Below are 15715 nucleotides of genomic sequence, written 5' to 3'. Positions count from 1 at the left end.
TACCTCTCAAGGGTGTCAAGGGCATCAAAAACAGAAAAAATCTGAGAAACGTCACAGCCAAGAGGAGCCTGAGACAAGGATGACTAAATATAAGGTGGTATCTATCCTGGATGGGATCCTGGAACAGGAAAAGGACATTAGGGAAAAACTGAGGAAATAGGCATACAATGTATACTTTGGTAAATAATAATGTATTAATGTTGGTTCATTGTTGCAAATATACCATACTGTTTAAATGTTAAAAATAGGGGATATTGAGTCTGGTGGGTGTGGCTCAGTGGGTTAGTCATTGTCCTGTGCACTGAAAGGTTGCTGGTTCGATTCCAGTCAGGGCACATGCCTGACTTTCCTGGCTTGATCCCCAGGAGGGGTTGTGCAGGAGAGAGCTGATCATGTTTCCCTCTCACATCAATATTTTCTCTCTCTCTAAAAATCAATTTAAAAATAGGGGCTACTGAGTATGGGGTACACAGAACTCTACCATCTTTGCAATAATTCTGTAAAAATCTACGACTGCCCTAAAATAACTTTATTTTAAAACAATATAAATTAACAAAAGGCTAATGAAGAACCGAGGAGGGGGGGACCACATGGGCCTGTTAAAATGGTAAGGCAGAGCTTAACAGAAATTTCCTGGGAGACTATTCCTTCTAAGAAAAAAAGAGTCAGCAGACAAGAGATTAACAGGTGAGAATAGCACAGCATCTGGTCACTCAGATTTTTCTCCTGGCTCAAACCCCAGTATCTAAATCCAGTGGAGACTGCTGTATGCAAAAACACACACAAACCAACGAAAAACTTGGAAAGGAGTGTTTTCTAGGAACTTTATAAAATATTTAGGTCCAAGTGACAAATGGGTACTACCCACCCGAGTTAGGGTTAACTCTATTGTAGACAGAGAATTCTCCACCCTTCTGTTGAGATACTGTACTGCTTTAGTCCATCATGATCTCCAGCCCACCAACAATAGGGGCCTTAGGAGGGTGCAGGACCCATGAGATGAGGCACAATGCCCAAGAGACATGGCATTAACCAGGAAAGAGTGGCAACTACCCTCAGCTACCTGGACTTATTCCTGGACACAAGTGGAACCTCCCTTAATCCTCTCCCAAACATCAAAAACAGGGAAAATTCAGGGGCTCTGGTCCTGCTAGTGCAGGGGAGAGGGTAGTAGCTAGCCCAATACAGCCATACTCAATATCTAATCTGATCTTCTCCGCAGTCCTGGAAGGCAAGTTTTATCCCCAATTCACAGATGACAAGACTATCCCTTGCAACAATGCATATGTAACTATGAGGTTGATTCTACCACAACTTTGAGTCCCAGAAGTAGTGTTTTACTTACCATTTCACATGCTGATAAGAATTTTAAGTGTCCCCAGGTTTTTCATAAGCACAGAACTGTTCTTTTGATTGCTTGGTATTGTTTTCCTATTTTTTATCTTTCATTATTTTTATGATGAAAGTAATATGAACAAAAAAAATTACCCACAGATAACCACTATTAATCTTTTAGTAGACATAGCTTTCAGTTTTTTTTTTCTTGTACATAGATCATTAGGTCAATATCTTTGCAGCTTTACAAAAATCGCACTGATGCCATATATATGGTTCTGCAAATTTTTCTTTTTAATTTTACAATGCATCATAAACATTATTCCATGCAATGGACAAAAATCTGCTACTGAAACATAGAGGGCTGCAGCTGGATAACAAGAGTGACTACTAAAGCAAAATATTAGCATAAGGTTAAAGCCCTGGGCCTGGCAAATGCCTGCCACGGGCACTACACAAAAGGAATGTCTTCAAAGCCCCTTTGTGGGGCCCTACAGCCACCCCTGAGTTCCCTAGGGCCTCTGGGGTGGAAGGGGTCCTGTAAACTTTTTTGCATCCACATAAACCCCCCCAATTTCTGTCTGGTTTTCTTCACCTCATCCTCTACCCTAGCCATCTCGTCAAATTCTCTTATCATCTCCTCATTGCTCAAATGCATATCGTGTATGGCCTCTTTGTATTCCTTGAGGCACTGCGCCAGCCCCTTGTTGGTTTTTCTTTTGGCTTTCCTGGGCACATCATCCCCAGCTGGGCGCTTTCCTCCAGCCCTTGGTTCGATGGCTGGTTTTCCTTCTTCTTTTGGCTTTCCCTCACTCTCTGGTTTTCCTTCTTCTTTTGGTTTTCCCTGGCTCTCTGACTTTCCCTCTATCACTGGTTTTCCCTCCTTCTCTGGCTTCTCCTTAGCTAGTATTTCCTCATCTTCTGTCTCTCCCCTGTTTTCTATCTTTCCTTCATTTTCTAACTTTTCCTTGTCTTCCAGAGTATCAGCTACTTCTGGCTTTGCAGCATTCTGAGGCTGTTCATTTTCCATCTTTCCTTGATTCTCAGGCATTCCTTCATTTACACTGCAGAGTTTTTCCATGTTGAGATGGCCCCTCCTTTTCCTGTCCTGGGGGTGGGGTTGGGGAGAGGGAGGAGATACAGAGGAGACAAGGGAGACTGAGGACTTCGGGTGGAATGCAGGTCTGGATAGTACTGGCATCTTGCCCCTTGTCAGGGTTCCCCTAACCGGGCCCCGCCCTCCTCTACCACCCTTTCCTCACCATTCCTTCCACACACGTGAGCCAACCAATTCTCTGGCAGGCCCTGCCATTTTCTCTACATTTGCGTGGCAGTGTGTGTGTAAATGTGTTGGAGGTGGACAGTGGGGCCCCAAATTCTGCTTGGGACGTGCCGCCCACACTCCCGACCCCTTTGGGACACCCCTCCTTTAACTGACCTGCAGGAATTCTGGACAGGTTCCTTCCTTTTATAGCCTAGCCGAGTGCAGAGAACAACAGACACGCAGACCTGCAGACAGGGGAGACAGGAGCTGGGCGTTCGGTGGATGCACAGGGACTCCGATACCTTTCCTGAATCCTGGCCCTAGTCACCCAACGTTTTCCTCCCCGATGCTCCCCACACCGCAGGCGCCATTTCTTGCCATTTCTTTTCAAGCCTGGGGCGCCAGACCAGGATGTTTCCCACCCTAATTTGGATCTCTGCGTCCTTCTCTCCCTGAGGCAACTCGCCTCCCCACCATGAAGGTCAACTTTTTTTCTCTACGCACAGAGTAGGCGAGGGGGTTAATCTCCACGGTCTCACTGCTGGGGTGTCCCCCAGTTCACCATCTCCGGCTCCAAAATGGACGGAGGGCAGCGAGAAGGGGGTGCAGAGAGAGGGGGCACGGGTGCTTGGGGGTGTCCGCCTTTCCCACCCTCCACCCATCGGCCGCTCGCTCCCTCTTAGCCATTTCCCCACCGCCATCTCTAGCTACAGTCAGGCCGGCTTCCCTCCACCCCTTCCCCATCCCCAACCTTTCCCCTTTCCGTGCCCATTCCTTCTCGCCCATTCCAGTATTCCGCAGGCAGCGAGGAAGGCCCTCGCACTGACCTGAAAGAACCTGGAGCAACAATTAGGAGTTCGCAGACAGCGCCGGGTCCGACCGCAGCGAAGGAAGGCGGGCACCCGGACTGGTGCCCACAGCTGCGCCCGGCAGGTCACGTGAGCGTGCGTCCCCCGAGCCCCGCCCACTAGCCGGGGACTGCCAGCCGCCACCGCCTCTTTCCCCCAGTCCCCCTTACCTCCCTGGGCCCTTTTGTCCTTTACCTCTTCTTGAGAAGTTTGTCAAAGAAAGAATTTTAGTGAAAACCGCGGAGACTTTTTTTCTTCAATGGGTTGGGCTGCCCAGGGGAAGAGTCTTAAGAATATTGCTCTTCAATTCCATTGAAAGAACGTAGACCAACCCCCATAAAATGGTAAGAATGTGAACTTTAATATTGTACAAAGAGTAGAAAGTTGCATTGAGAAAAAAAATAGGAACAATATTTCCCTCAAAATGAAACGTTTCTTTTTTCCTTACATGCACAAACATACATTTTCTAATGAATTAGTATTTAAATCTAAATGAAATTACATTTGAGGCAAAATAAAAGAATGATTGCATATAACACAATGACCAGACCATATATGACAATAGAACTGTGACCCGCAACCTCTACAGCGAGCAGCCCAAGAAGCCAAACAGCCTCGGCTTCAAACTTCAGGACTTGAAGAATGACTGCAGCCAACTCAGTCATAAAAAATGCCTTGCTTCTAGTTAACGTTCCTTCAGGTTCCTCATGCCAATGACCTCCAATCAGAGTACCTGAAGGCTTCCCTGTTTTCTCTCTAAAGCTTTCCTATCCCCCTGCCTGCCTTTAAGTTTGCCAAACACAAGTGAAAGTGGCTGACTCTCTTGTTATAACAAGATTTGAGTAAGTAGCCACCATTTCCACATAAGCTTTTTGTGTGGAAGGCTTTTAAAAATATAATAACAGAGGTGAACACTTAAGGAAAACAGTGCCCTAGCCGGCAGCGATATTTCTCTCTGTCTTTCCCTCTCTCTTCCACTCTCTCTAAAATCAATGGAAAATTATCCTCTGGGTGAGGATTAAAAAAAGAAAAAAAAAAGGACAACAGTGATAGGTTTGATTACAAGAAACTGTGTAATAGATTTGTTGAGGGACTGGGGAACACATGCACTTTTCCCTGCCCTTGTTGAGTGTGTTGGTAAAATTTTTCTGAAGGGCAATTTTCTATATGGTTTAAAAATAAAAATATTTGCCCTAGCCGGTTTGGTTCAGTGGATAGAGCATCAGCCTGCAGACCAAAGGGCACATACCTTGGTTGCAGGCTCCTCCCTGGCCCCGGCCCTGGTCTAGGGCTTAAGGAGGCAACCAATCAATGTGTTTCTCGCACATCGATGTTTCTTTCTGTCTTTCCCTCTCTCTTCCACTCTCCCTAAAAATCAATGGAAAAATACCCTCAGGTGAGGATTAACAAAATAAAAATATTTGATATTTTGGTTCAGTAATTCCACTTTCAATATTTTTCCAGGGAGATGATAATGCATTAAAATATAATCTTATGTTTTAAAATAATTCTATATTTTAAAATTCCCATAACAATTGTTTATTACACATTTATTCTTTGCTGAAACTAAGGCTTCAGGAGTGATTCTGTAGGCTTTGTTTATAATGGGGGGAAATGGAACATCAAAATTGTCTATCAGTACAGATTTAGTTACATAATCTTCTTAGTACATTTTGTTTTTAAATACATTTTATTGATTTTTTATTTTTTACAGAGAGGAAGGGAGAGGGACAGAGAGGTAGAAACATCGATGAGAGAGAAATATCGATCAGCTGCCTCTTGCACATCCCCCCACTGGGGATGTGCCCGCAACCAAGGTACATGCCCTTGACCGGAATCGAACCTGGGACCCTTCAGTCCGCAGGCTGACGCTCTATCCACTGAGCCAAACCGGGCAGGGCTCTTCTTAGTACATTTGTTTACCTTGGTTATCTTTGGATACTTGGTTTAGAAAAATAATCATTTTTTATGTTAAGTGCTCAATATACAGTAAATATAATTAACTGTCATAATCCCAAGGGAGAGGGAGAGAAAGATAGAAACATCAATGATGAGAGAGAATCATTGACTGGCTGCCTCCTGCATGCCTCCACTGGCGATCGAGCCAGCAACTAGGGCATGTGCCCTGATTGGGAATCAAACAGTGACCTCCTGGTTCATAAGTCGATTCTCAACCACTGAGCCATACTGGCTGGGTGGGAACTCATATTTCTTTCTTTAAAAAAAAAATCTGTATTATTGAGACTATTGCAGATGCCCACCCACCCCCATTGTCCCCTCCACCCGGTTCCTGCCCAGCCCCAGGCCTTCACTACCCTACTGTCTGTGTCCATAGGTAAGATCTTTGATTAATTTCTTCCCCCTTCCCTCTGAGATTCATCAGTCTGTTCCATGCTTCCATGCCTCTGATTTTGTTTTATTCGCCAGTTTATTTTGTTCATTCGATTTTTATTGATTTATTTTGATTTTTAGATTTGATTGTTGATAGATATGTATTTGTTGCCATTTTATTGTTTATATTTGTTAATCCCTTCTCCTCTTCCTCCTCCTCCTCCTCCTCCTCCTCCTCCTCCTCTTCCTCCTCCTCCTCCTTCTCCTCCTCCTTCTATACCCTTCAACATCTTACCTTATAATAGAGAAACATGCAAATTGACCGCACCTCCGCTATGCCCACGATTGGGCCGGCAGGAGGCTGGGGGCGGGACTCCGGGTGGCATATCCGCCGTTGAGAAGATCAAGATGGCGGTGCCCAGTGGCCGGGCCCATGCTGCCGCTCCTGGGGGTGCCTGGGGCGATCGGCACCCCGGGGGACGTGGCCGGGCCCATCGGCACCCCCAGGGGGGCGTGGCCGGGCCCATGCTGCCGCTCCCGGGGGTGCCTGGGGCCATCGGCACCCCGGGGGGACGTGGCCAGGCCCATCGGCACCTGGGGGGCGTGGCCAGACCCATACCGCCACTCCCGGGGGTGCCTGGGGCCATCGGCCACCTAGGGGGGCGTGCCCGGGCCCCTCCCGCCCCTCCCGCCTCTCCCGGGGTTCCCGGAGGCGATCAGCCACCAGGGGGGGCGTGGCCCGGCCCCTCCCGCCCCTCCCGGGGGTCCGGGGGTCGATCGGCCACCTGGGGGGGCATGTCCGGGCCCCTCCCGCCCCTCCCGGGGGTCCCGGGGTTGATCGGCCAACTGGGGGGGCGTGGCCCTGCCCCTCCCGCCCCTCCCGGGGGTCCCGGGGGCCGAGGCTTTCCGGGCCTTGGGCACCAGCGGGGAGCCTGCACCGATCGCAGGAAACCACTGGGGGTCGGCTCCTGTGATCGGTAGCAGGGACGCTGGGTGCAGCGAGCCCAAGGCCAGGAAAGCCTGGGGTGGAGGCTTTCCCGGCCTTGGGCACCAGTGGGCAGCCTGCACGGATCGCAGGAAACCACTGGGGGTTGGCTTCTGCGATCCTTAGCAAGGATGTTGGGTGCCGCCGAGCCCAAGGCCACCGCCCGGGCCAAGCCCCAACCCTGAAAAAGGCAGAAGGCGGTGGCCACAGCCAAGGCCTGGGTCCCTGGTGCCGGCAGAAAACTGGTGCAGGCAGCCAGGTGAATGAAGGTCTATTGCACGAATCTTCGTGCAAACAGGCTACTAGTTTCATATAATACTTGTTTGGTGGTGATGAACTCCTTTTGCTAAGAAGCTCTTTATCTGGCCCTCAATTCTAAATGAGAGCTTTGCTGGGTAGAGTAATCTTGGTTATAGGACCTTACTATTCATCACTTTGAATATTTCTTGCCACTCCCGTCTGGCCTGCAAAGTTTCTGTTGAGAAATCAGCTGACAGTCTTATGGGCGGTCCCTTGTAGGTAACTAACTGCTTTTCTCTTGCAGCTTTTAAGATTCTCTCTTTGTCTTTAACCCTTGGCATTTTAATTATGATGTGTCTTGTGTGGGCCTCTTTGGGTTCCTCTTGTTTGGGACTCTTTGCACTTCCTGAACTTGTAAGTCTATTTCTTTCACCAGGTGGGGGAAGTTTTCTGTCATTATTTCTTCAAATAGGTTTTCAATTTCTTGCTCTCTCTCTTCTTCTTCTGGCACCCCCATAATGCCAATGTTGGTATGCCTGAAGTTGTTCCAGAGGCTCCTTACATTATCTACATATTTTTGGATTCTTTTATCTTTTTGCTCTTCTGATTGAGTGTTTTGTTTTGTTTTGTTTTTGCTTCTTCATATTCCAAATTGTTGACTTGATTCCCAGAATCCTCTACTCTACTGTTGAATCCCTGTAAATTGTTCTTTATTTCAGTTAGTGTATGCTTAATTTCTGCTGTTCTTTTTCATGTTATTGAAATTCTCACTAAGGTCCTTGAAAGTCTCACTAAGTTCCTTGAAGCTCTCATGAAGATCCTTGAGTAACCTTGTAACCGTAGTTTTGAACTCTGTATCCAGTAGTTTGCTTGCTTCCATTTCTTTCATTAGTGACATGTTTCTTTGTCTCTGCATTTTGGCTGCTTCCCTGGGTTTGTTTCTATGTATTAGGTAGAGCTACTATGTCTCCTGGAATTGGTAGAGTGGCCTTGTGTAGTAGATGTCCTGTAGGGCCCAATGGCTCAACCTCCCTAGTTACCTGAGCTGGGCACTCTAGATGCACCCTGTGTGGGCTGTGTGCACAGTCTTATAGTTGAGTCTAGGTTGCTGTTGTCATCTCTGGGAGGAGTTGACCTCCAGGCAAATTGGCTGTGATTGCAATGGGAGAGCTGCTATGCAGGAGGCAAGGCCCAACTGTGAAACAAGGCAGGCTGGTGCTAGTGCCAGGTCTTGGGCCTTTTATAGATAGGTTTGGGGCATGCTGTCACCAGCTGCAGCTTGTTTGAGAGATTTTTAGCAAAGTCTGAAGCCTGCACCAGGACAGGCCATTCATATGGAAAAGCTGCTGCAAACAGCTTGGGTAGGGCTGCAAATTGGATGGGGTGGGGTCTCAGGGACTCCCCAGTGTGGAGTTAACAGTGTGTTCCATGCTGATGGAGACTCAGATATGGCTGCCAGTCAGCCCTGCAACAGGAAAGGTCCTAGCACAAGAACAATGACCCCTGCAAGTATGCCCTGTTTGGGAGAAAGCTGCCCCTGGGTTCCTGCTGCCTTTCCCAGACAGTCCAGTTTCTCTCCATATGTGTCTGGGTCCCCATGAGCTGCCAGGTGTGAGGTATTGAGTTCATGTGCACTCGTACACCAGTCCTTTAAAATGAACAGCTGGGTCTCCAGCAGCCTCTGTGTCTCTTAGCCACAATGCCTGCTGCTTTTTACAGTCTATAGTTACAGGGATTTCTCCTCCCAGTTCTGGAACTCAGCCTCTGCAGAGATGATCTTCCTGATTAAAAAATCAGCCTATATGGGTGCCAGCCCAGCCCAGCCTGTGCCTCTGCCCCTCCTTCCAGTCTCAGTGTGCTTTCTTCTTTACTTGTCTAGTTGTAGGATTTCCATTCAGCCAGATTTCAGCTGGTCTGGATGATGGTTGTTCTGTATTTTAGTTGTAATTTTGATGTGGTTGTGGGAGGTGGCGAGTACATGCATTTACTTACACTGCCATCTTGGTTCCTCAGAAACTCATATTTAAACAAAGCAGAATGACTTATAAAGCTACAATCTTAATGGAATTTAGTACTGGAACAAGCATAGTAAGAGGAATAAAACAGAGAGAGCCAACTAACATCCCCAAATACCTAACAAGTGTTTAGTATGTGATAAAGAAGCATTTCTGATCAGTTGTAAAAATTAGGTTATTGCAGAAAGTATATTTGTAACACTGGGGGTCTTGATCCGGCATCTAGAAGGGTTCAGGAACCTGGAGAAGGCGCTGTGCGTAAATTAATCAAGAGTCCAGAGACGAAACATAATTTTGAAAGGCATCATGGTGAGTCAGAGAAGACTTAGCTAAAGGAACCAAGCTCTCCTTGTCTCAGGACCCCTTGCTTTTTATTAACACAATTTGTCCTAAGGCAAGGTGGAGATATACACATCAAAGGGTAGGGTTAGGTACAGAATCCATTGTTAGATTGGGGAATTGCCTTTGGCTGTTCAGGTGTTTGGCCAACAGGAGGCAATAACATGAAGATTGAGATGCCCTCAGCTGTCTGGCAGCAAGCAATCATTTTATGCATCCTTTTCAGGTTTGGGGAAATGCCTTTAGCCATTCCCAGATGATTCAGCCCTGCTGATCTGCTGGAATTGGCTTCTGGCATATTTGTATAATTAGTTAAATAGTTAAAGGAAAATATAGAGCCTTATTTTCTGATATATCCTCAAATTCTTTTCAGAATAGACAAGAAAAATGAAATAAAAGGCATCCAGATTGAAAAGAAAGAAGTAAAATTATCTCTAGTTGCAGATGACATGATTTTGTATACAGATAATCTCAAGGAATCCACCAAAGAACTATGAGAGCTAATGAGTTCAGCAATGTGGCAAAAAAACACACACCTATAAATATATTGTTGAAAGAAATTAAAGAATACCTAGGTAAATGGAAAGACTGCCTATGTTCATAGAGTAGAAAACTTAATATTGTTAAGATGGACATTTCCCAAATTGATCTATGGACTCAACACAATCTCTATGAAAATCTCAGCTGGCTTCTTTGCAGAAATTGACAAACTGATCGCAAAATTCATATGGAAAGGCAAGAAACTCAGAATAGACAATTTTGGAAAAAAAAAAAAGAACAAAGTTAGAGGCCTCACACTTCCAGATTTCAAAACTTACTATAAAGCTACAGGAATCAAGACAGTGTAGTAATGGCACAAGAACATGCAGGTCAATGGAATAGAATTGAGAGTCTGGAAATAAACTCTTACATTTACAGTCAATTGATTTACAACCAGAGTGCCAAGAAAATCCAATGGTGAAAGAATAGTTCTTTCAACAAATGATGTGGAGACAGCTAGCTATCCACATTCAAAAAAATGTATTTGGACACCCACATCACACCATATATTAAACTTAATTCAAAATAAATCAAAGTCCTAAATGTAAGAGCTAAACCTCTTACACTCTTAGATGAACATATAGGTGTAATTCTTCATGACTTTGGATTAGGAAATGTTATTCTTTTGGCATTGTGAACCAGGGTTACAGGAGGTCAGAACTCTCAAGAACTGAAAGCTGACATTTTTACATTTTTGTTGTTGTTATTAATCCTCACTGGAGGATATTTTTTTTTCATTACTTTTTTTTTTAGATAGAGAGAGTGGGGGTAGGGGGAGAAAAAGGGAGGGAGAGATAGAAGCATCAATGTGAGAGAGACACATCATTGGTTGTCTTGCACACGCCCCATCCAGACGGGGTATGGAACCTGCCACCCTTCGGTGCATGGACCTACCCTCTAACCACTGAACTACAACGGCCAGGACAATAGCATCTTCATAGTGCTTGCAATGAAGAGTATGGGAAGCGTTTAGATAATCAGCTTATTCCATACCTTTGAATTGACTCTTACCCATAGAACCATCCAATCATATTTAATATCAGTAGGTTTGTTGTCAGGGCTTTCTGCATTACATTTAATCCAATCAAATGTTGTATTTATCTAAGGCCTTATTTGCATACAGGGTGTATAGAAATAGACACCACTGGCTTACAACCACTTTTTTCTTTCATTCCAGGGTACTGGAAAACCATGTCTGTCATGGCTGAGCAGTCTTCTAAATTTATCTTTTCCAAGAAAGGCATCAAAAAAGCCACTTCCAATACAGAGAAGGGGGAGATTTGTAAGAGTTTCCCTAAGACATTTACTTCACCTACAATGTTTTGAAGCAGGTTCACCCCAATATTGGCAATTCATTAAACATCAAACGTATCGTGAATCATTTTTGTAATGATATCATTAAATGCATTTCATACTATGTCTCCTTCTTGGGCCCACTCCAATCAGCACTCTACCATCACCTCCAGAGAGATCAAGACTGCCGGCCATGCACCTGCCCCTGGGGAGATTGGCAAGCACTCATTGTCTGAGGCCACCAAGACTGTTCTCAGGTACACCAGCTACAAATGAGCTGCCTCTGACCATCTGAGCATTGCAACCCAAAGGCTCTATTCAGAGCGACCTCAGTTTTCATAATAGTAACTATATTCCAGCAGGGTCTGATCTTTATTTTTCGAAGTGTGGCATTCTGTTAATATTAAAACATCTTTTTTTTACAATTAAATAATTATTACTGATTTTATTTTACTATATTTATAGTCTAATTCAAGCATGTCAAGCTCACGGCCCACGGGCCGCATGTGGCCCACAACGAATATCTTTGTGGCCCAGCCAATATAACAGCATGTAAGAAACATTTTAATAAATATTTCGTAACTTAATTTTTACAATATCCTGTTATACATAATTATTAATAACGAACTACAACGTTCGCTAATGACTGATTACTATAATTGTATTGCATTCATTTCCCTTACGCGCCTTATGCGCAGGCGCACCATTTCCACTAATACTAGTAGCGAATATTTTAGCCAATTGTCACGTCATTAGTCTTGGACTGACTTGTTTGGTGTGCACAACAGGAAATATTTTGCTTTTGGAGAACAAGAAAAATAGGTTTATTTGCGTTACACTTATTAATTTTTGCAGTTATTCAGTGTCTGGTAAGTTAATGTTCAAGAAAAAAGATAGCCGAAACCGGTTTGGCTCAGTGGATAGAGCTTTGGCCTGCGGACTCAAGGGTCCCAGGTTCGATTCCGGTCAAGGGCATGTACCTTGGTTGCAGGCACATCCCCAGTAGGGGGTGTGCAAGAGGCAGCTGATCGATGTTTCTCTCTCATTGATGTTTCTAACTCTCTATCCCTCTCTCTTCCTCTCTGTAAAAAAATCAATAAAATATATTTAAGAAAAAAGATAAATTTTTATTTAAATGTTCTATTATTTTATGTTAATGATTCCTCATTTATTTCAGCCCTTTGTATTCAGCATGTCTCTATCGAAATAAACCTACATTTCTATGAAAATTGAAGCTTTTGTTTTTTTGAGGCCCACATAAACTTAAACCTTTTTATTTGGCCCGTGTTGGCCTTTGAGTTTGACATGCTTGTTCAAAATAAAAATGTTTTGTTCAATGTTACATTGTATCACTTTACTAAACAGTTAATTCTTTTACTAGTAGTTATTCTTCTAGGTCAACCTTTCACAGGGTCTGTAAGATAATGTTATTTACTTTTTTTACTCTCATTCTCTCATGACACTATGGCATAATTTTCCAGAGATATATTACTAGTATGTACCACAATAACAACACATTTAGTGCAGGAATAGATATAAGAATCTATATGCCAACCCTGTCGCATGACCCTAGAACTAAGAATCTTTAGTCTACAGAACTCAAGTAATGGCAGTGTGGCCATCAGAGCTCTTCAATAAGAAATATCTGGGGCCCTAGCTGGTTTGGCACAGTGGATAGAGCATCAGCCTGTGAACTGAAGGGTCCCAGGTTCGATTCTGGTCAAGGGCACGTACCCGGGTTGCAGGTTCGATCCCCAGTATGGGGTGTGCAGGAGGCAGCCGATCAATGATTCTTTCTCATCGTTGATGTTTCTATCTCTCTCCCCCTCTCCCTTCCTCTCTGAAATCAATAAAAATATATATTTTAAAAAAAGAAATACCTGGGTAAGAAGCAACAACCTCTCCTCTTCCTCTCCACCATCTGCTCAGCAGCTGCTAAGTAGCAACCATGCATGAGTGAATCTTCATCCACACTGGCCAGACTTATGTCCAGATTGGCAATGCCTGCTGGGAGCTCTGCTGCCTAGAATATGACATCTACCCTAATGGCCAGATGCCAAGTGACAAGACCAAAGGGGGTGGGTAGAGATGACTCCTTTAACATCTTCAGTGATACAGGCACTGGAAAGCATGTGTCCAGGGCAGTGTTTGTAGACCTGGAACCCATAGTCATCGATGAAGTTCCCATTGCTACCTACTTCAAGCTCTTCCACACTGAGCAGCTCATCACAGGCAAAGAAGATGCTATCAATTACTATGCCCAAGGGCACTACACCATTGGCAAGGAGATCATTGACCTTGTCTTGGACTGAATTCAGAAACTGGCTGACCAGTGCACACGTCTTCAGGGCTTCTTGTTTTTCCACAGCTTTGGGGGGAAGTGGTTCTGGGTTCATTTCCCTGGTGATGGAACGTCTCTCTGTCGATATGGCAAGAAGTCCAAGCTGGAGTTCTCCATTTACCCAGCTGCCCAGGTTTCCACAGGTGTAATTGAATCCTACAACTCCATCCTCACCACCCACACCACCCTGTAGCACTCTGTGCCTTCATGGTTGACAATGAGACCATATATGACATCTGTCATATAAATCTGGATATTGAGAGGCCAACTTATACTAATCTGAATAGGTTGTTAAGTCAAATTGTGTCCTCCATCACTGCTTCCATCAGATTGGATGGAGCCCTGAATGTTGATCTGATCCAATTTCAGACAAACCTGGTGCCCTATCCCCATATCCACTTCCCTCTGGCCATATATGCCCCTGTCATCTCTGCTGAGAAAGCCTACCAGGAACAGCTTTCTGTAGTGGAGCTCACCAGTGTGTGCTTTGAACCAGCCAACAAGATGGTGAAATGTGACCCTCACCACTGTAAATACATGGCTTGCTGCCTGTTGTACTGTGGCCATGTGGTTCCCAAAGATGTCAATGCTGCCATTGCCACCATCAAGACCAAGCACATCATCTAGTTTGCGAACTGATGTCCCCTTGGCTTCAGAGTTGGCATTAATTACCAACATCCCACTCTGGTACCTGGTGGAGACCTGGTCAAAGCACAGTGAGCTGTGTGCATCCTGAAAAACAGTTCAGCTATTGCTGAGGCTTGAGCTCTACCGGATCACAGGTTTGAGCTGCTGTATGCCAAGCATGCCTTTGTCCACTGGTATGTGGGTGAGGGCATGGAGGAAGGAGAGTGTTTTGAGGCCTGTGAGGATATGGCTGCCCTTGAGGAGGCGTATGAGGATGTTAGTGTAGATTCTGTCAATGAAGAACATGAGAAAGGAGAGGAAGGCTAAAGTTAAAATGTCACAATGATGTTGCTTTTTACAGAGAAGCTTATTCTGTTTTAAACATTGAAAAGTTGTGGTCTGATCAGTTAATTTGTATGTAGCAGTGTATACTCTCATATACAATTATTTGCTTATGCTTTAAAACATAAGCAAATAATTGTATATGAGAGTATACACTCATTTGGTTATAGACCTAACCTGTCTATATCTTTGATGGTTTCAAATAAAATATTCCTTGTCTTAAGTGAAAAATAAAGGAAAGATCTGTGCCTAGACCAAATATGGACAAATGCAGAACTGACCAGTTAAACCCTGACAGATTGGAATTCCTTTGTGCTTTCTCTTGCTCCTGGACCCTACACCATAATTGGCCAAGTTCCAAAATGCTTTAATCAAAACTTCACCCACCAGCATTACCTCATGCCACCCTGTTCTCCCTAACCCTTAAAATTTGTCCAGACCCCAAATCAGGAAGACAGATTTGAGCAGTATCCCCTGTTTCCTGTGGGTTGACTCAGCAATAAATAAATAAATAAATATCTCTTTTTCTCAGAGGCCTGTGTCTTACTTTAGGCTCCTTTGCCCATCAGACAGCAGGCCCTTGCTCAGTAATGCAAGGCTAGCTAGCTAGCTTAATTAGGAAGGTTTAGGGAATAATGAGGGTCCATGGGAGAGGAATGCATAGATGGGGACTTGAAGACGCCAGGGTGCTTATCTTACTTGTACAGAGGATAGAGAAATGCCTTAGGACAGGCATCCTCAAACTACGGCTCGCGGGCCACATGCGGGTGTTTTTGCCATTTTGTTTTTTCACTTCAAAATAAGATATGTGCAGTGTGCATAGGAATTTGTTCATGGTTGTTTTTTTTAAACTATAGTTCGGCCCTCCAACGGTCTGAGGGACAGTGAACTGGCCCCCTGTTTAAAAAGTTTGAGGACCCCTGCCTTAGGAGGTAGGGATTCAGGTAGATGGAAATATTTCTGGCCTGAGCAATTAAAACAGCCATAAACCAAGGACAGGGATATTTCTGGCCTGAGCAATTAAAGTGACCATAAGTTAGATCAAAAGTAGCCCTGACCTGATCAGCTGGGAGAGCTATAAGATAAAGCATCCCCAGGGCAGCAAAACTGGGAGAAAGCCATACAATAAAATCAAAAGTGACTCCAACCTAAACAGATAAGATGACCAAAAGAGGAAAAGTATGGATGTGGGGGTTGTGGGAGCTGATTACAGGG

General features: G+C 44.7%; 1 protein-coding gene and 1 pseudogene across 2 annotated transcripts; one reads left to right on the top strand and one right to left on the bottom strand.

Annotated features, from left to right (window-relative positions):
* Positions 1–2: 2 nt before the first annotated feature.
* TCEAL4 (transcription elongation factor A like 4) lies at positions 3–3550 on the bottom strand. The gene is made up of 3 exons (XM_079765528.1): positions 3427–3550; positions 2774–2844; positions 3–2443 (listed from the first exon to the last, which is right to left on the bottom strand). Exon 3 carries the CDS (start codon positions 2414–2416, stop codon positions 1787–1789), a length of 630 nt encoding a protein of 209 aa, XP_079621654.1. The 5' UTR covers positions 2417–2443; positions 2774–2844; positions 3427–3550; the 3' UTR covers positions 3–1786.
* Positions 3551–13150: 9600 nt separating this feature from the next.
* On the top strand, positions 13151–14195 carry LOC307095334 (tubulin alpha-1B chain-like; annotated as a pseudogene). The gene has a single exon. The product of its transcript is annotated as a tubulin alpha-1B chain-like (transcript).
* Positions 14196–15715: the final 1520 nt, after the last annotated feature.

The sequence above is a fragment of the Cnephaeus nilssonii genome (genome assembly GCF_951640355.1).
Source record: "Cnephaeus nilssonii genome assembly, chromosome: X".
In the NCBI taxonomy this organism is placed as follows: domain Eukaryota; kingdom Metazoa; phylum Chordata; class Mammalia; order Chiroptera; family Vespertilionidae; genus Cnephaeus; species Cnephaeus nilssonii.
Note: the sequence above shows the minus strand (reverse complement) of the source record. Positions and strands in the feature narration are given on the sequence as shown.